Consider the following 21,566-nt stretch of genomic DNA (forward strand, 5'->3'; position numbering starts at 1 on the left):
TTTTGATTAACGATGTTATAATGTGATAATAATGATGATGATGATGATAACAGGCTAATAATAATTTCAAAATAATAAAATGGGCAATGTGTATTTATTTAATTAAATTTTTGTTAATGGTTTGTATATTGATATATGATGGTTTATGAATAATAATAATGATAATATTTTTATTATTATTATTTTTATTATTATTATTGTTGTTGTTATTGTCATTATGTCCTGCTGCTGATTTAAACTAAGCCTCATTTATTTATTTGTATTTATACTCTGCTGCCATCCATTACATAATGACACGCCTCTGCTCTCTGATTGGCTGAGAGCCCTGTCAGTCAGTGACGTAGCGTGCAATGAGAGCGCGCGTCAGGCGATACAAACTGGCAGCCGCCATGTTGTGTCTCCGGGGGCCCGGAGCGACGTCCGGTAGTAAACAGTAGATGACGGTAGTTCCCAGGAAACGGAGCGCAGTTGGAAGCCATGAGCCGTCCGTCCTCAGCCGGAGCCGCAGCCGGAGCCGGAGGACTCGGGGCCGGTAAGACAGGCGGAGGGAAGCACGGGGGGGTCGGAGGCTCCGCCGCCGCCGCCGTCGCTGCAGCAGCAGCAGCCGCGGCCGCAGCAGCGGCTGCTGCCGCCGGGGTGAGCTCCGTGTCCGGGTCGGGGTCTGCCGCCCCTTCCTCCGCCGTGTCCCTGAGCGGGGCCGGCCTGCCCGGGCAGCCCCCGGAGCTCACGGCGCTGTTCGAGTGTCCGGTATGTTTCGACTACGTGCTGCCGCCCATCCTGCAGTGTCAGGCGGGTCACCTGGTCTGTAACCTGTGCCGCCAGAAGCTGAGCTGCTGCCCGACCTGCCGAGGCCCGCTCACCCCGAGCATCCGGAACCTGGCCATGGAGAAGGTGGCGTCCACCCTGCCGTTCCCCTGCAAGGTACCACACGCACACACGCACACGCACACGCACACACACACACACACACACACACACACACACACAGCCGGTGTAAGGCATAATAACACCACTTCCTGATTCTGACACAACACACATCACTGCTGCCGCGCAGACAGGTGTGTGTGTGTGTGTGTGCGTGGCCCGTGACGTCACAGGGGACCAAAACAAAACCGGAGTGTGTCCGTGTGAGGACAGTCTGTCTGCAACAGCCTGCTGGGACACATAAAGGGACATTACACCGAGTTTTAAAGTCACAGCTTGTTCCTCAGGAGCTCCTCGTGCTGCTCTATAATCAATAACTTTATGATCAATAACTGATCTATAGACCAAGAGAAAGTGACTAATTAAAGTCAGTGTTTATAAAATGACATCATGTACCAAACATTAATCTGGAATCTGTTTCATTTGATGATATTATGATCTGACAGCAGAGGAGCTCTGTCCTCCTCCTCCTGCTCCTCCTCCTCCATGACAGGTGCAGCTCTTGTCCTGTCACTGCTCTGTGTTCATCCGACAGCTTCAGGTTCTCTTTCCAAGTGTTACCCACAAAGTTTTTCTCCATCGTCCAGATAAACTGTCAGAAACCCGTCTGCGGTCCCTCCTGAGGGGGTTGATGGTCACGATCAGGGCTGGGTCTGGTGAGTCACGTCATCTTTCCTCGGCCACCTGGTCTGCGAGGTGTCTCACTTCTGATTGTGTTCCTTTTGTGAAGATCCACAGCACTCACACGAGGCGGGGAAAAGCTGAACGAGGTTTACTGAGAATACAAAAAAAAAAAAACGTCAGACAGAGTCGTATTATTTCTGCCCCCATGATACCTTGTGTGAATTACGGGTGCAGCTCCCGGCATTGAGCCGAAGCAGGCAATGTCCAGTGGTGACAGTTTGTTTCCAGTTTGTTTACAGTACTCTCTTCTTCTTTCCTAAAACGTGGAACACACCACCTGCTCAAACAGGATCATGTGATCATACCTCTGCCATCTCAAAGCAACCGAGCATGCTAACAGTTAGCACGCTAACAGTTAGCTCGCCTAGCTCCTTTTAAATATTGCTAACTTTAACATGACCCGAGCAGCTTAATGTGAGAAGTATAATTGCTGCAGACAACACGTTTGCGTACGCATCATGGCTGCCATGCGTATTTTGCGGTCGTTTGGCGCGTAGGCCGCTCACTTTGACACGAGGTAACGTGACGCATGCGCAAGATACAATATTGACATGAACACTTGAGGCGTGCTTGCGAAGTAGACCTCTAGAGACCGTGAACGTGAGGTCAAGCTGCACATACCATCTCTGATGGCGGCGGAGATGACACCTTTTCCTCTGCCGAGATCTTAAAAGACATAAAATTATAATCTTCTCTTCATCGAGAGCATCCATGTTTGTGTATAGCCTGCTACATTCGGAAATACAGTGTCACCGCCTTCTTCGCTTTTTGCGACCTCTGTGTCTGAGTGCTGTGGTCTGCCCCTAGTGGAGACCACCAGTATCAGGCTCGTGCTGCAGCAAGTATACACACAGGCGCACCACACTATGTACGCGTACATTTGGCCACGCAGCCAGTGTACTTGTGCCTTAAGGTAACATCTGCTCCCTCTAAGGATGATTTCTGATTTCTGACACTAAGACATAATTCAGTATTAACTGTAGCTCCATGTAAAGTGAATATATGTGATGTCTCCAGCTAATCCTCCGCTCGTCTGCGTTAACCACGCAGTTTACACGTTTTTATAACTTGTGATTTATTAAAACTGTTGAGAGTGAAACAGGAAGCTGAATTTAGCAGCAGGCTTCAGTCACCGTGACATAACTATCTCCATGTGTTTATATGATATGAAGGCAGTACAGTAAATCAGTGACACGTTCTCAGCCCTGATGACTAAATACATATTTCACAGTTTATTTTCTAACGTAGGTTGAGACTGAAGTCAGACGGGGAAAGACAGTGTGTGACGCACCTGTCAGTCTACGTGTCATTCTCTGCTGATAACTCTGATTTAAACTCTTGTAGTTTTATTTCTCATGTCAGTGGTAACCATGGCAACAGAAACAATCCCTTTTTGTTCTGGTCACATGTTCAACACACAGTTGCTGAAGACAAACATGTAGCTCAGACTGGTTGTTGGTCGTCACAGACACGGACAGTGCAACAGGTACCAGAGCTCCACAGAGACATTTTAGAAAACGCTGAGTTAACGTTAGTTAAATATTTGTTATAAAATAAACTGAAGGCAAATGACTTTGGAAAAGAACCAGCGTTGGCCGTTAGCCGCCAAGAGTAGCCACTGGGGCTAACCACAGACCGTCTATGGGACGAACTAGCTCACTGCTACTTCCTCTGTCTCACAGGAAGTTGTGACCAGAATCATTTCTACAGTCGTGACCTCAGGAATAAGGAGGATATATTCTCACCATATCACTCATTATCAGACACTTAAACACTGCGTGACACAAAAGCTTATTACAATCCAAACCAACACAGAGTTTATTCCGTCTTTACGCACAACGTTGTCCACCATCTTGTTTTGTTAGCTGCACTAAACCACACCTGTCTGTAATCTAACACAAAAATAAAGTTAGTGTGAACATGATCTCAGCACAGTCCACGACTATACACTCTCTGAATATACAGGAACTGTTGTGTGAACCTGTCTTTGCTCTGACTGAATCTGGATATTGGAGGCTGATGTTTGAACACACTGTGCTGGTGTCGAGGTGTCGACCATCAACCGTGCCGTCCCCGACACTTTAAGTCTGTGTGTTCTCTCACACACTGATGACTTTAACTTTTACAGTGTGCTGCTACACTATCTGACCCTTATGGCTGTTTCATCATCGTCTCTGAGTCACGTTATCACAAACCTGTGCTGTTAGTTTATGTGTGCGCACCTCACTGGGACAATAAGAACTTTATGGAAAGAGACCTGATCTGCAAAATGAATCCTCGCAGAGATCGTTTTAACCCAAACTCAAATTCCCCTCAAGAATGGCTAAATAGATAAATATATATATTAAAAAAAATTGATAAAACATCTAAAAAAAAAGTATTAAAATGTCTGAACAATACTAACAAAATGTCTGGAAAAATGGTAATAAAATTTCCAAAAAATATATATATTTTTTGTTATTTACAGTTTTAATCTTATTTCTTTCTTTTAGATTTGACACACATTCAACAAAGGAAAATCAGAAAGGAAAACACAGGAATAGAAAATAAACAAAACTAAAATTTTCCAAAAATTTCCAAAAGAAATGATCAGACTGCTGAGAGAAAAATGATAATGAAATATCCAAAAAATATTATTGATGTTTCCAAAAAACAGTAATGAAATGAAATTTTGATTAATTGTCCAAGAAATATTATTATTGTTATCTTAGGAAAGATGTTAATAACATGTCTGGAATTGTTTTTTTTTAAATTTTAATAAAATGTTGGGAACAAATGTTAAACACTTCCAAAAAATATTTCTAAAATGTCCAGAAAATGTTACTGAAATGTCTGAAAATTATTAATTAAATATAAAAAATTAATACTGTGAGTCCACTGTGAGGGGTATAATAATTTAATTAATACTAATAATTTAATTAATACTGTGAGTCCACTGTGAGGGGTATAATAATTTCCATGATACATTGGGTCAGCGCAACAAAATGGCAGACTCAGTGTATGGTGGACTGTGTTATGAGCAGTGAGGGATTTCGGTTTTTAAAAGTTTTTAAATGTGTCCACTTTAAGACAGCAAGATGGTGAAGGTCAGAGCAGCAGCAGGGGATTCTAGGACATGAAAACGACGACAACAACAACAACAACAGGGGAAAAAAAACACACTCATTTACACACATACAACACGAGATAAACACACACTGCAGAGCTGTAAGCAGCGGGAAGCGTGTGTGTGTGTGTGTGTGTGTGTGTGTGTGGGTGGGTGTGTGTGTGTTTGGGGGTGTCGACAGATGCTGGGAGGAGGAGGAGGAGGAGCAGGAGGAGGGTTGCTCTCAGTCGAGCGATACTCCCCTTTTATTCTCTCTCTCTCAGCTGTCTTTCTCCCCGCCCCCACTGTGTGTGTGTGTGTGTGTGTGTGTGTGTGTGTGTGTGTGTGTGTGTGTGTGTGTGTGTGTGTGCTGCAGCGTGTCGGTGGCGGCGCTGTGCGGTCGCTCGGTCGTTTGGAGGCTGAATGTTTTTCAGTCAGAGGACGAGAGACCTTTACTGACAGCACAGAGTGTGTGTTAACGGTCTGTGTGTGGACGGTCATTCGACACACAGCTCAGTGTGTGTGTGTGTGTCGGCATCTGTGTGTGTGTCGGTGTTTTCGTCTTTTAACCACAGAAGAAGAAAACAGGTTTTTCTCTGCAGCAGCAGGAGAGGGCGGCTGAGCGAGGTTCAGCTGCAGTGTGTCGGTGTGTTTGGATTCAGCGACGAGCCGCTGCGTCTCTGTGAGTCATTGGTTATTTATTGATCAATCAATCGATCAGTCGATCAGGATGATGTCAGACGTGTTTGATGTGGTTGGACAGTCAGCTGATGATGATGATGATGATGATGATGATATTTTGGCAGGACTAAAATGACTGAATGATTCTCAGATCAGATTTGATTGATTAATCTCACAGCTCTGTTCGTTATTGATTAATCAGTGGATTATTTTATTGATTGGTTGTTTAACTCACTGAGACAGAAGCAGACGGTCCTCTCGTTAGAGGAGCTGCTGTTTGTTTGATCAGTGACTGAAACCAATAATTGATTCTGACAGAGATCAACTAACGATCGACTGATTAATCATTCAGCTCCAGTTCATTACACTGTGTGTTCGGGCTGAATATTAACCCCGTGTTACCGACTGACGTGTTGTGGCTCGCAGGCTTTTAGTCGGACGTAACCAGACTTTTGAAGAAAATGATGATGATGTCATGATTAATCGATTGGTCAGAATTAATCAGATGGAAACGACTGTTAGATCTTCTTTGTGATCAGGGAGGTCGTTTCTCCCATCTGCACTGGCTGCTCTTGAATGCACCATCAGAGATATTTACATTAATGCAGTTCTAATCAATAATTGGATAATCAGATTAAATGTAACGGAGCTTACCAATGACCTGGCGGGTTATTTTAACGAGCCAATCAGCTGCTGATTAATTGTAAAGAGAGGGTCGTCCTCACAGTTTGGTCCTGCCGTACAGACGAGGAGCAGACCACGCAAAAGTTGCAGTCTATAAAAATAGACTTGATGGGAGAAACTTTGGGAGGCGGGAAATTGACGACGCAGACGGTGAGGTGGAAGCTTAATGGTAGAAATTGTCAAATATGTTTTGGTGCGCGCCATTTTCGGTTTTTGTCCATATGCACATTTTTAGTCTGGATTCTACGCCCTGTTTTATCAACGAGACAGCTGGTCATGAAATTTCTTCCAGGCCTGGAAAAATCATGGAATTGGTAAAAATCATCAAAAGTTTGGGAATTTTGATGTTGAAATGGAGTAGGCTAAATGGTCTCAGTAATCGTGGATGATCTTCCACTGGGGCTGCAACAGTTTGAGATTTTCACGGTACGATTACAGACGCAGAAAATATTGTTTTCTTACTATTGAATAAATCATATAATTTGTTACATATTTGATATTTGCAAATCATACAATATCTTGCATCCCTAATTTTGAGTCGTAGAACCACAGACATAGAAACGTAGATGCCTCGTTGACGGCTAGATTTTACATCAGCGTCGCCGCCATATTGGAGAAAGCAAGCCAGCGAACTCAAAGAAGAAGAACAGCTGAAAACATCCACAAACAGTGAAAACGCTGAGGTCCAGGAGCTCCTTATGCGTATTGATCATACGCTCGAGATCGGCCGCCATATAACAGGGACTGTTAATGATGGTCACTGACGTGATGTCATTGTTATTGTTTATGAAGAGCTGCTGACACGTATGTTATATGTCACACTAGAGGCCGATGCTGTTGTGTTACATGTTACGCACGTCACGCCTCCTTTGATTTGATGCCAGCACGCTGTCTAAAATCGCACATTGGAGCGACACGATGCCGCCGTGGTTTGGTTCCGTGTAAAGACGAGACTTTGTATCGGCTCTGTGGCGCCATCTCTGTCTAAGGTTAATGCAGTCAGTTGAGAAACATTAACATTGAAGTGCTTTTTATCCTGGAAACCACAGCTCCCTTTATTTCCTGTTTACAGGCAGGTTTACTCTCCAGTATGGTGGTGACGTTGACGACTCACAGCGACAGGTCGACACAGTCAGTGCAGCATCTACCTGTATGTGTCTGTGTTTAAAACACCATTAGCATCGTTAGCTATATTAGCACCACTAGCTATGCTGATACTGCTACCCATGCTAAATGTAAAGAGGACTGCAGCTCAAAATGAAGCCACGTACTCCACGTTCACACAGTATTCTCTCCTGTCAGACAACACTGAGGGCACATCGACCCGTTTCATTCGTCTTCTCTCTGTTAATAACAGTTATTATTGAAGGAAAGAAGAAACTCAGCAGTTTAACAGCTGACTGAGAACTTTCCAACAGCAGTGTGAGTTTTGATCCTGAATCTGACTTTAACACAGGATTTATTTTCCGTGTGCAGACGGAGGTGAAGCGTCTGATTTCATGTGTTTATCTCAGTCAGACAGTCAGACTGTGGAGTTTTAATCTCTCTGCTATATGATCTCCACGTGGCTCCGCAGGCTGAACAGCTGCTCGCCGGCTGCTGCCTGTTTCTGTCCTCTGGTCCGTCTGCCGACATACGGAGAGCACAGAGGGACAAATAACTTCACAATGTCAGCCTGGATTTAAACCAACACCTGTGGAGACAGACGTGTCCTTTAAGACCTTTACTAAGGTTTAGAGAGAGTATTTTACCATTCATATTTAGTCAATTTCAATCAAACTTTGACAGAAAAATCAGACTTTTCAAAACACCTGCTGGAGATCTCCTCACTGCTGATTCCTTTTAAGTGAAAGGACAAAGGAGCTCACTCAGATATATGAGTGATGCTTAGGTTTTCCTTCCACTCCTCGTCAACAACAATCCCACTCTGGAACGTGTCACATCATCTGCCGGATCGATCAGTCCTGATCCAAAACTGTCAGTTCTGACAGATTTTAAACTGCGTACGCTGAGGTGGAGCGAGAAACATGGGGTGCAGGAGACGCCTCGTTTTGGTCATGAAGTGGTTAATCAGGAGGAGATGTGTTGTCAATAGAGCCAGCATCCATCCATTTTCAACCACTTATCCTAAGTCGAGCCGCGGGGGCAGCAGGCTGAGCAAACCACCCCAGACGTCCCTCTAACCAGCAACACCTTCCAGCTCCTCCTGGAGGACCCCGAGGTGTTCCCAGACCAGATGAGATCTGTAATCCCTCCAGTGTGTTCTGGGTCTGCCCCGGGGCCTCCTACCAGCTGGACCAGGAGGATCCTGATCAGATGTTGAACCACCTCAACATGAAGGAGCAGCGGCTCTACTCCGAGCTCCCTCCAGATGTCTGACTCCTCCCCCTATCTCTAAGGCTGAGCCCAGACACCCTACAGAGGAAACTCATTTCAGCTGCTACTACTGCTACCTCATTCTTTCGGTCACTACCCAGAGCTCATGACCATAGGTGAGGGTTGGGACGCAGATGGACCAGTAAATTAGAATTAAAAAGCTGGCACGGCTCCCTCTTCACCACGGCGGTCCGGCACAGCACCCGCATCTCTGCAGATGCCGCACCAAACCACTGATCCATCTCACGCTCCATTCTACCGTCACTCATGAACAAGACCCAGAGATACTTGAGCTCCTTCTCTTGAGGCAGTAACTCTCTCCCAACCCAGAGGGAACAATCCAGCGTTCTCCAGCAGAAAACCATGACCTCAGATTTGGAGGTGCTGACTCTCATCCCGACCGCTTCACACTCAAACTGCCTCAGGTCATGCTGGAGGTCACAGTGTGATGAAGCCAACAGAACCAGTTCTGTGGTCACCAAACCCGACCCCTTCCTCCCCTTGGCTGCGCCTGAATATCATGAACAGGATTGGTGACAAGGGACAACCCTGGCATGTGGACACAGCTCTCATACAGGGACCAGATGGCTTGTAGCAGCAACCCCAGTACACCGTACTCCCGCAGTACCCCCCACAAGACTCGTCTTGGGACATGATTGTAAGCCTTCTCCAAGTCCACAAAGCACATGTAGACTGCATGGGCAAACCCGCACCACCCCACCAGCAGCCAGCAGTGCTCACAGAAAGTAAAAACGAAACGGTAGTCCGTCATTGTTGTTGTTGATCCTGGTGTACACTCGCTCCGTAGAGCAGCAATGGGCATGTGCGAATTGAGGAGATGATGTCATCACTGTCAATGCTCCATTTCACACGTCCATACAGACACACAGTCATCAGAGTTTAGATTTAAAAAATCTCAGTTTTATTACCTGAAACTGTTTGTGTGGACGAGAGGCCGAGACGCAGAGAAACATCTCTGTTTACAAAGATACATGTAGACGGGGCCGAAATGCAGCTGAAGGTCATCTGGAGCTGTTGTCATAGAAACGAGTCCTTTAATCTTAAACCATGAAAAGGCAGCTGATTGGCTGATAAACCCAAAACATGAACTCATTTCCAGATGTTTCTTTCATCAGCAGAGAAATTCTATCTCAACTAATGTATCATCAGATCTGTTTTCACCCTGATGTTCAGGAGCATGTACGAGTCGGTGGTGCTGCAGAGGATTTCAGTCATCGCAGATTTTATAATATGTGAGAGAAGGAATGTGACACAAACGTCCACATTGACTGAAGAATAAACTGATTGGAATTCCGTGGTCAAAGGTAAGGTCAAAGGTCAGCTTGACTGTGACATCATCATGTTTTAACGTCATATCTCAGGAACAGAAGGGGAGACATTTGGTCAGATACTGAATTGGTGACTCTAATCTTGAAACTGTGCTGATTGTATAGATCTTCTGTGTGTGGAGCATCCATGTTTTCACTGACATGGATGGAGACTGTCAGAGACACTGGACTGGTGGGCGGAGTCATACAACCACAGGGTGGGCTGGTGGGCGGAGTCATACAACCACAGGGTGGACTGGTGGGCGGAGTCATACAACCACAGGGTGGACTGGTGGGCGGAGTCATACAACCACAGAGTGGTGATTCTAGATCTTTATCCACTGAGCTCTTCAGCAGAAATGTTTACTGATGGTCACTGGTGCACAGTCAGTTTGGTGTGTCCGGGCCTTAAGACGGAGAAAAGGGAATGCTGGGTATAAGGTAACAAAACCAACTTATTTAACGACGTGAAAGAAAAACTCGTAGGTCACCAACGAGATTTCCTGCCGTCTATCCAGAGATTCAGAGATTTCAGTTTCCTGTCAGGATCAGAGCTGTGAGACAAAATATCTGTGGTGAGGAACCTGCAGCTGCTCTGCAGGACACACATCTGTGTTTAGAGTAACGAAGCGGTCTGTATCTGTGTGTGTGTGTGTGTGTGTGTGTGTGTGTGGTTTCAGCACTGTGTGTGTGCTCGATGCTGTGTCCGGCCTCCTGCCTGCCTCTCCTCAGGGAGCTGGCTCAGTGGCGCTGCCTGCTGGGCTGGCACCGCCACCACGGAGTCGCTGCAGCTAGCGCCTCAGGGCTAACCGCTAACACCGGACAACAACAGCAGCAGCAGCATCATCAGGGGTCAGAGGTCAGGGGCAGAGCCAGTCGACCTGTCGGCCGCACCAAACCGCTGCCGGGCAGCCAGGTGAGTCCTGAGGGAGGACAGAGAGTTAAAACAACTGCGGGTTGTTCTGTGGTTCTTCTTCGCTGGATTGGTTTCTGTTCAGTGCTGAACATCAGGTTCAGCTCGCCTGAGCAGTTTACTGTGTTTTAACTGGCTGAATATTCTACATATAATTTATACTGTGTTTTGGGGTGAACTGCTCCTTTAAGACGGTCGGTGTAACGTCCTGACTTCATCTGTTCAAAGACCCGAGTTAATCTGATTACATTATCGATCTGAAACCAACTGAGTCAACTGATTTCCTGCCAACGAAACCCCCCGAACTGAAGTGATGGAGGGAATCTCTTAACCTGTAATCCATTTACCACACACACACGCACAGTAACACACACGCACAGTAACACACACACACACACACACACACACGCACAGTAACACACAGACCCTCTCAGCCTGATTGCATTGATGGTTTGATGGTGACGTGATGGTCAAGGCTCTGCAGAGAGATGCGTCTCGTGTTTCCAGGATCAGTGGGACTGGGGTCCAGTTTGATGTCTCTGACTGGTTAAACTGGTTGAATATGTTTGTTATCAGCTGCTCACCGTCTGGTTAAAGATGCTGCATGTGTTCACAGCTGCAGACGACCAGTCAGTGTGATTACAGAATCAGGCTGGTGCATGGACTGATGATGCGTTCAGTGTCACTGTGTTTATGTGCTGATCAGTGTCGGCAGAGAAACTCTCAGACGTGTTTGTTCTTTTGAGTAGAAAAAAAAGCTGTCATTACTTTGCAGTATCGTGACAACACTGCAGACAAAACAACACATTTTTGGCTTTGGGAAACCTTTGTTACCATTTTCTGACATTTAATAGACTAATCATTTAATCGAGAATATAATGTACAATGAAAATAACCAACGTATACTCGTACAGCTGTTTGTAGGATATCCTAGAGATTAGTGACCCACAAATGATTTTACTTAGTTAATGTACATAATTTACATACAGGTACTGTGGGCGGGTGTAGGACAAGAAACATGGTGAGGACGTTCCTTTAAATGACTCAGTTCTGAACATTGTTCTCTCGGCGGAAAGTTCTGTGTTTTGTGACCAATCCACCGCCCCAACCTGAGTCCTTATGGACCGCCTCCTTCTTTACTCTCGTCAGCACATCGGTCACACGCTGGCACCCTTCCAAAATACGTGGGTCATACACAGATTACTGGCTCATTGTTACGTGGGATATGTTCAAATTTTGGTGCTTTGCTTAATGTAGGAAAACAAACAGCGTGTGAAAACAGCCTGAAGTCTGCAGCTCTGGATCAGTGCAGCGATAACAGAACCTCTTTAAGTTTCAGACTTTGTGAAGGGACGTGAGAACAAACTGTCCTCAAATGTCCAGGTCTCACACCGGTCCTCACAAAGACAGAAGTCCAGGAGAGCACAGAGAGTCCTGATGAGAATTCTGTACAGGTTTACTGTCGCTGTAAATCCTCTGAAAAATTCATTAATGCAGCAGATAAGAGGATTCGTGTGTGTATGTGTATGTGTGTGTGTGTGTGTGTTTGGGACAGCATGTTGACCTGTTGTTGTCTGAATGATGTCAGATTCCTAAAAATGGACCAACATGCTGAAATCATTGTGTCTTCAGTCTGAAGTGAAAACGTGTTGAGTGTTTCCCTCCATCACCTGTCCTGGAGCAGAGCTGTGGATCAGGTGAAAGAGCTGCAGCGAACAGTTGATTAATTAATAAGTTGATCAAAAGCAAATTAAGCAGCAACTATTTTGATAATCAGTTAAGCTTTTCAAGCTTCTTAATGTGAGACTCTGCTGCTTTTCTTCGTCGTCTCCAACAGTAACTGAAGACTCTGGGTTTGAGACTGTTGGTTGGACAGAAGAAAATGTGAAGACGTTCTGGGACACTGATAAGCATTTTTCAGATTTTTTTACATTTTATGTGAAACAATCAGATTAGTCAATGATGGATTGTTTAGTTGCAGCTGCAGATGGATGGATGGACGGATGGACGGACGGGGTACGTATTACAGATAAAGGAGATGTTCCTGAGCTTCTGTGACGATCCAGTTCTGAGGCAGCGTCTCGTCTCCCCACAGGTTCATGATGTTCATCTCTTTCAGACAACTAGAATATTTCTGACTGCTTCGGTTTTTTTGCCTCCAAACCAGTGATAGCCGTGTCCATAGGCATTATGGACACGCGGGTTGTCCCCCCGTCCATCCTATCCTTGTTACAGTGATATTTTAACACCTTAAGGGACATAATCAAAGTTGTCCGTCTAATTCTCATGAAAACGATGTCTCCAGAGCAACGGGAGGGAATTTCTTTAAATTCCACTCAAATGTTTGCTTGGATTGATTTAAGGTTTCTGTTATGCTCTGCGCCGGCGATAGCTGTGGCTGAAGACATTGTTTTCAGGTTTTCCGCCCGTCCGTCCCATCCCTGTGAACACAATATTTCAAAAACGCCTCAACGGACAACAGTCAGAGGTCAAGATCTGTGTGACCTCATCTGTCTCATTCTTGTGAACATGACATCCCAATATCTTGAGGGAATTTCTGAATCATATTAGATGAATATTAGGCACCTGTTTTCTACTGCCCAGTGTGACACCTTTATAAACTTTGTTAATGCCAAAATTATAAATATTCACCAGCAGCTGACCACATCTAACAATACTACCTACAGCACACCTGATTTGCTTTTCTGTGCTTCCCCCGTGCCTTCTCTGTCTAGTTTTAAACTTCCCACTGTTGATGAAACATCTGGTCTGATTTGTAAATCCAAATCATCAACCTGCCCATTAGACCCCCCCTCCGACTCACCTAGTTAAAATCTATCTTCTTCCCTCTCCTCCTTAATAACTGAGATTATGCATTCCATCCTTACCTCTGGTTTAATGCCCAACAATTTGAGAAACTTTGACCAATTTCAAATTTACCGTTTGTCTCTATCCATCCATTTTCATCTGCTTAACCGGGTCGCGGGGGCAGCAGGCCGAGCAAAGCACCTCAGACATCCCTCTCCCCGGCAACGCTTTCCAGCTCCTCCTGGAGGGCCCCAAGGCGTTCCCAGGCCAGACGAGATATGTAATCCCTCCAGTGTGTTCTGGGTCTGCCCCGGGGCCTCCTACCAGTGGGATGTGCTTGGGACACCTCCAGCAGGAGGCGCCCAGGTACGGAGGTGTCCAGGTATTCCTCTCTAAAATACTTGAAAGATCAGTTGCAGCTCAGGTCCACACTCTAAGGGCAGCCTTTGATACCATTGCACATAACATCCTGCTAGAAAGATTAGCTACCAATGGTATCACTGGCACCACTCTAAACTGGTTTAAAGGGCCAGTGTGTAAAATGGGTTGAAAACAGTGACATCAGTGGTCAAATTCTAGATTGCAGGGCTCACTCGCTCACCCCTCCCGTCGGGTAAATGATGGTGGCCTCGTAGGGACAAAAAGCCCTGCGCAGACACGAGTTTTTCAGGAGTAGGTCTATCTAGCGACAAGGTGAATGTTTATTTAGTAATCTAAGCCATGTTACGATATTGTAATGAATCCCTCACGAGCAGGAGACCAGAGGAGCGTTCAGGAAAAAGGCCTGTTTATTTGAGCACTCCAGAAACTCCGGTAACACTCCACTCTGTCCCAAACTCTGACTCTTCTAGCGTAACACACACACTCCATACACACATACTCGTTTACCATACTGAGTGGGCACCCCCTCCCCTCTCTGCTCCACCAATCTCCAGCCCGCACACTGACTGACAGCGTAGCCTGTAAACAGAGCTCAGCTGTTTATTTAGCCTAGCAATATCTCCAGACTATAGTAGCTGCAATGGACGACTTTGAACACGATTTTGAAGAGTTTCTTGTAGCGGGCACAGACCCAGAGCCATACCTGTTTGAGCCGGAGCATACAGATGAGGAACTCCATGTGTTTGATGCTGAGCGGGCGAGAAGAGAGGCTGAATGCACAGAATGGGATTCGGTGCTACTGCTACCATCGTTGGGGAGATATATCATCAGGAGGAAAAGCGCCGCAGTGCATCACAAGGAGTGAAGTTGCGTCTTCTTTTCCTCGCAGATGACGGTTCGGGTTCATTCTCTCCTGTTAAGTAAGTGTGGTCCATTCGCAAACTTTATAACTAAAAAAACCTTTCACTACTCTCTATCGACGAACTACTAACACTCTCTGCTGTTTCCTCCTCCTTCTTCCTTCCTTACGCTGTCTTCGTTGGTTCATTTATACACGCGAAACGCGTTCTCTGGCTGGCTGGATTGTCTGCTCGGTCTGCCGTACATACATGGCGGCGCAAGATGGCGACCTCTCTAAAGCAAGGCCCTTGCTATATATATATATATAAGCATAATTATAAGGCTACGAAAACCAAACAAATTTTATTTTATAGCAATTATACACTTGTATAAACATATTAATGGGCAGAATATTCAGATTCAGATTGACAATAAACCATGCCAAATATTACACACTGGCCCTTTAAATCTTTCTGGCCGCACTCACTTTGTTCAAATCAGAAACCTGAGATGCAGCTCTTTTCCAGTTACAGGTGGTGCTCCTCAGGGCTTTGTCCAAGGCCCCCTGTTATTTATTATGTAACTTCTACCTCTTGGCTATATCTTCAGAAAATTTAGTATTCATTTCCACTGTTATGCTGATGACACCCAGCTCTACCTGCTTTCAACATGACATTGGCAGTATCGCCTCCCTGTCCACTTTCACATCCCGTCCTTTTCCAGCTGCCATGTTCAGTCTGATTTAATGGTGAGACACATATTGAGACTTGCAATGATGATGACTGTATACCTAATATTTATAATTATGATTTTTGTCTAGTCACTTTATGACCTTGTAACTGCATATTACTGACTTGTTGGATTTTATGAGCTATGGATACTATGGATAAATTACTGCTGCTTGTTTTTTAACTATGTCTTATAAGGTGTCCCTGAGTGCTCTGAAAGGCGCCTATTAATAAAATGCATTATTATTATTATTATTATTATCATTATTATTATTACATTTTAAAAAGGTGCAGGATTTTTTTCTGTCGTCACTTAAAAACACATAAAACCAGCAGCAGTTTGGTCTGAGTGAACAAACGCTGCCTGTTTTCAGGAAGCTGCTGCTGCTGCGTTCTGACCTGCAGCTGATTCATATTTAATCAGACAAACAGTGGACCTCCTGCCAGGCAGCAAACAGGGCTGAAACACACGCACACACACACACACACACACACACCTTCCTGTCATCACTCTGTTCAGATCAATAATCCAGATTCTGCACCTGCAGCGTGATTTAAGGTGATGCAGAGGAGGAGAGGGACAAATGGAAACTTTAAAGTTCCTGAGAAACAATGATTTAATGTTTTACTGTTTTTACCTGGTTTTATTATTTTGTTTGTGTGAAGATGTGAATGTGATGAAGTTCAGTTTGGGCGTGTGTCCTCAGTGTGTACAGTGGTGTGGTGTTGCTGTCAACAGATCCTGGGTCGGCGTCTGCTGCTGTAAATAAGAGATGTGTCACTCGGCCTCCGTCAACACAAAGGATACAATTACATATTGATGAACAAGCATCCGTCTGTCCTCCTCCTCCTCCTCCTCCTCCGTCTGCATTGAACTCCACCTCTCAGACGACAATCCACTCAGCAGAAATCGTCCCTCAGTCAGATCTTTTTATTAACCGAGAGGTTTCACATTAACTACGTTCTGCGCCGGCCACAGTTGCAGCCAGAGGCATTATGTTTTCAGGTTCTGTTCGTCTGTCCCAACTTTGTGAACATGATATCTCAAGAATGCCTCAAGGGAATTTCTTTGGCACAAACCAGTTGGACTAAACAATGAACTGATTAGAATTTGGTGGTCAAAGGTCACTGTGATCTTGCGTTGCAGATGTCTCATTCATGAGAATGCGATATGAATACCATGGGGGAATTTCTTCAGATTTGACATAAATGTCCACTTTGAGTCAAGGATGAACTGATCAGAATTTGGTTATTAAAGTGCAAGCTCACTGTGACCTTGTGTCTGTCTCATTCTTGTAAATACAATATCTCAAGAACACTGTGAGAAAATCTCTTCAAATTTGGCACAAACATCCACTCAAGGTCAAGGATGAACAATAGAATTTGGTGGTTGAAGGTCAAAGTCACTGTGACCTTGTGTCACACCTCCCTCATTCTTGTGAATCAGATATCTCAAGAACACTTGGAGGGAATTTCCTCAGATTTGGAAACAAACTACTACTTGGACTGAACAATAAACTGAATAGATGTTGGTGGTCAAAAGTCACTGTGACCTTGTGTCCATCTCATTCTTGTGAACATGATATATCAATGAACTTCCAATTAAATCCAGTAATCACATTGTCACTATTTTCTAATGTTTCATAAACTAAACATGACCCAGTTAATAAGATCCAATGACACTTCTTTTATCCTGAGAGAAAATGTTGTGCAGCAGTTACAGTACAAATCAGACACAAGTGCAAATTAAACTAAATATAAATATAATCAAGAAGGTGCAAAAACCACGTGTGCAGTGTCAAAAATGTCAACTGGTCACTTAATTGTGATAAAGTCATCGCCAGTGTGGAGAGAATGAACACAGATTAATGAATATAAAATAAGTTTTTAGCTGCAGAAACAAATTAATGTTCAAATAATAAAATACTGTCAACGAATCATGAAAAATTATTTCTGTGTACGTGATATTTAATTGTCTATATTTTCATGATGATGTTTTCTCCTGTCACACCGCGGCTGTAGAGATAAATTAACTGTCTGATGTCCTGAGGTCAAACTGACAAATCAGCAGGTGTCGTCTTTCCACACTGACGGAGGTTTGTTTCAGAAACTGAAGTGAAACTGATTTAGATTTCTGCCTGTGTTCGTCTCTCCCTCCTTATGTTTATGGATGAAGGCAATGTTCAAACAGCATCAATAATAATGCCGCCGCCTCCCTTGAGTGCCTCGCTGCTGTTTTCATACCTCATTTACTGCCATGATCGGCTGCAGAGCTATAGGCTCCTGGTCTGTCTATAGGGGCTGTGTTGTTCAAGATGAAAGAGGAGGAAAAGGAGGAAGAGGAGGAGGAGGAGGAGGAGGGGGGAGAATCTCATCACTGTGACCTTCAGTATCTCAGATATTCAAAGAGAAGCTGCAGCCGTCACTGAAATCTGCTCCTGAATGAGCAGAGTAATTAATCTCTGTCGTCACAGCTTCAGGAGTGAGTTCATTTACATGCTGCTGTCTCTGCTGCGCTCAGTTCAATGTGACTGAGGAACAACACACTGAGTTCGACTCTGAGTCTATCAGTTTTGATGGAAAGAGTTTTATTTTGAAAAAATTAAGCTCCGTTGTCATTTATAGAAAAACATAAATAATTGTTCCATTTACCAGCAAACATACCAGATCACATGTACGTTTACTAAGGTACAGCTCTGAGGTGATACATTAACGCCATGTCCTGTGTTGTCTCTGCAGTACTCGTCGGCCGGCTGTCTGTTGTCTCTGCACCACAGTGAGAAGCCCGATCACGAGGAGGTGTGTGAGTTCAGGCCGTACACCTGTCCCTGTCCCGGGGCCACCTGCAAGTGGCACGGTTCCCTGGAGGCTGTGATGCCTCACCTGATGCACGCGCACAAGTCCATCACCACACTGCAGGTCAGTACCGGCTCTTTAACTTTACATCACCACACTGCAGGTCAGTACCGACTCTTTAACTTTACATCACCACACTGCAGGTCAGTACCGGCTCTTTAACTTTACATCACCACACTGCAGGTCAGCACTGATGCTTTAACGTTACATCATGACGGGCTATTGTTGCAGCTTTACCACACAGTGAATGTAGTGAATTTCATGACACCATCATGTCTGTCTCTGTGCAGGGGGAGGACATTGTCTTCCTGGCGACGGACATCAACCTGCCGGGTGCCGTGGACTGGGTGATGATGCAGTCGTGTTTCAGCCACCATTTCATGCTGGTTTTGGAGAAGCAGGAGAAGTACGAGGGCCACCAGCAGTTCTTTGCCGTAGTGCTGCTCATTGGCACCCGTAAGCAGGCAGAGAACTTTGCCTACCGCCTGGAACTGAACGGCAACCGGCGGCGGCTCACCTGGGAGGCCACACCGCGCTCCATCCATGACGGGGTGGCGGCTGCCATCATGAACAGTGACTGCCTGGTGTTCGACACCTCCATCGCCCATCTGTTCGCTGACAACGGCAACCTGGGGATCAACGTCACCATCTCTATGTGCTGAGGGGAGCGGTGATGACGGCAGTTGCATCACAACAGAGACACAATGCAGGAGAAGATAGGGAGGTGTTGAGTTCACTTCCTGTCTGTGGTTACAGGGACTCCAGTGGTGTTGGTGACATAGCTGCAAAATTTGAAGCAGCTTTAGTTGCTAAGAGGAAACAGGAGGGGGAGGAGGCAGGCGGCCGGCACCACCCTGTTTGATCTGTGCATTTGACGGATTACGGGACAGAATGGATCGTCTGTTTGTCCCTCGATTTGGTGCCAGAGACATAAGTGGAAGAAATCTAAAGCATCAGGTTTCTATCTTTATCAAATCAGTGAAATAGAAGTCAAGTCTCTGACCGCTGTTCGTCCAGCTGGGACACCTGAGACTGAGCAGAAAGGATTCTGGTCTTATTAGAAGGAACAGACTTTACCGAAGCAGCACCATGAGCCTTTGTCAGGATAATCAGATTTCTTGTCACCCTGACGTGTTCACACTGAGTCTCTCTGAGTCTGAGATACCTGATGTGGTGACAGAAAATAAAAACACAGGAAATGAAAAAAAAAAAAAAAAAAAAAACGAAGCTCCAAAGACTCGTCTGCAGTGAAAGCAGAATAATGTGAAAATATTTGTTCAAAGCAGAGTGGAAGGTGTCCAGTGAGTGACAGCATCCAGCAGCATCCTGACCCTTCAGCTTGTCTCTGCAACATTCTGACTCTGCAGCTCATCTCTGCAGCGTTCTGACTCTGCTGCTCGTTTGTGCAGCGCTCTGACTCTGCAGCTCGTCTCTGCAGCGTTCTGACTCTGCAGCTCGTCTCTGCAGCGTTCTGACTCTGCTGCTCGTTTGTGCAGCGCTCTGACTCTGCAGCTCGTCTCTGCAGCGCTCTGACTCTGCAGCTCGTCTCTGCAGCGTTCTGACTCTGCTGCTCGTCTCTGCAGCGTTCTGACTCTATAGCTCGTCTCTGCAGCGCTCTGACTCTATAGCTCGTCTCTGCAGCGTTCTGACTCTGCAGCTCGTCTCTTGCAGTTTAAAGGTTGCCGTTGGACCTCTGTGGGAACAAGCTGAGCTGTGGAATCCACTTTAATCCTCAGACCGTCTTTAATCTCAGATAAAAGCAGTAAAATGGAGGAATAATCCTCCGACCCCTCTTCCTGCAGTCTGTTCATCTACCAGCGCCTTAACTCTACTACCGCCAGCCTCTTCTTCCTGTCCCTGCTCTTTCTGACCTGCGCAGGGAAATCCAGCTGAAACTGATACGAGAAAACTATTTATAATAAACAGTGCGGATCCACAGTGACACAATGGACTGCGATGGATTATTATCTTTACCAACATTCCTCGTCTTTGAACCTTCGTAGCAGCTGACCGGGAAGAAACCGACTTCACCAGATACCTCTGTCAACAGACACGTCTGTAACTGAACCATGAACCCTCAGACCTCACCGGTGTTTCCTCTGTGTTCGTTCACTGAAAAAAAAAAAAAGAAATCCTGTTTACATCTGAAAACAAAATCTGAGTTACTTTACCTCCCGGGTCTGGTTTTAATTATCCGTGTTGCTAGTTTTTGTACCAAAAAAAAAAAAAGTTTCCTTCTATAAAGTGTCTGTGTCCAGACAGAGAATGTTACCCTGACATCAAACACCTGTTGCTCCTGTTTCTCCCCTTCAGTTACAGAGTTTCATGGCGCTGCCTCCTGATGTGTCACACCCTCTTTCCCCAGTTGATTTGGAGCGTCTGTTTATATTTAGGTCGACATCCAATAAATTACCACCTACACCACCTAGCGGCTCTGAACATGAGACCTCCGATCTGACAAACGATCACCATCTATGAAGAAGCATGATTAGCTTGATGTAGAACATGAAGCCAATCAGGACGGAGGATTGTGTGACTAAGGTGCAACAGATCCAGTGGTCCAATGGTGGCGGTCCGGTCACGTTCAATTTATAATGTTGGCAAGTTCATATCAGCCACATGAGCATCTTCATCGCATCGGCTGAAGCAGAAACTAAACTGATAAAACATTTTGGCAGCATGTCAGCAATGACCTGGAGGTATGACATTATAGGATTTCTTTGGTCATACATAGACTATATTTCTGCTGAAATTTCATCCTAACATTTTTCCACCTGCATGAATGTTCCGCAGGGCTGTGCAAGCAAAAACCCATAAAATCTGTTTTTTTGTTTTTTACTTTTATTGTGCTTCTGCAACACCAATTCAAAATCCTAAAACTGTAAACCAGCGGTCCCCAACTCCCAGATTTCTCCTCAGTCATAGGCTACTTGTATTTGTCCATGTCTTCAAGCTAGTTCGCTGTCTCTGTCAAGTAGCTGTCCGTTAGTCACTCACTCTACAACAGGGTGCGGCACTTCAAATATAAGACCAACCCAGACAGCCAGATGGGGGCGCCATCATTTAGGCGCAAAATTTCAATTTTGAAATGGCCACGCCCCCAAACTGTGAGTCAGACTGAGCTGAAACTCGACACACAAGTTCAGCTCGATGTGCTCCACAAAAATGCCTCAAGAACTATTAAGGTCCGCCAGGAAAGATTTCAGCCATTTTGAATATTTTGGAAAACACATTTTTGACAACTTTCTAAAGTGTAGGTCGGACTCGTACCAACCTTT

General features: G+C 45.2%; 1 protein-coding gene across 1 annotated transcript; it reads left to right on the plus strand.

Annotated features, from left to right (window-relative positions):
- Positions 1 to 208: 208 nt before the first annotated feature.
- On the plus strand, positions 209 to 20,420 carry siah2l (seven in absentia homolog 2 (Drosophila)-like). The gene is made up of 3 exons (XM_049592711.1): positions 209 to 921; positions 18,172 to 18,351; positions 18,579 to 20,420. Exons 1-3 carry the CDS (start codon positions 478 to 480, stop codon positions 18,948 to 18,950), a joined length of 996 nt encoding a protein of 331 aa, XP_049448668.1. The 5' UTR covers positions 209 to 477; the 3' UTR covers positions 18,951 to 20,420.
- Positions 20,421 to 21,566: the final 1,146 nt, after the last annotated feature.

Source organism: Epinephelus fuscoguttatus, linkage group LG12 (assembly GCF_011397635.1).
Source record: "Epinephelus fuscoguttatus linkage group LG12, E.fuscoguttatus.final_Chr_v1".
Lineage (NCBI taxonomy): Eukaryota > Metazoa > Chordata > Actinopteri > Perciformes > Serranidae > Epinephelus > Epinephelus fuscoguttatus.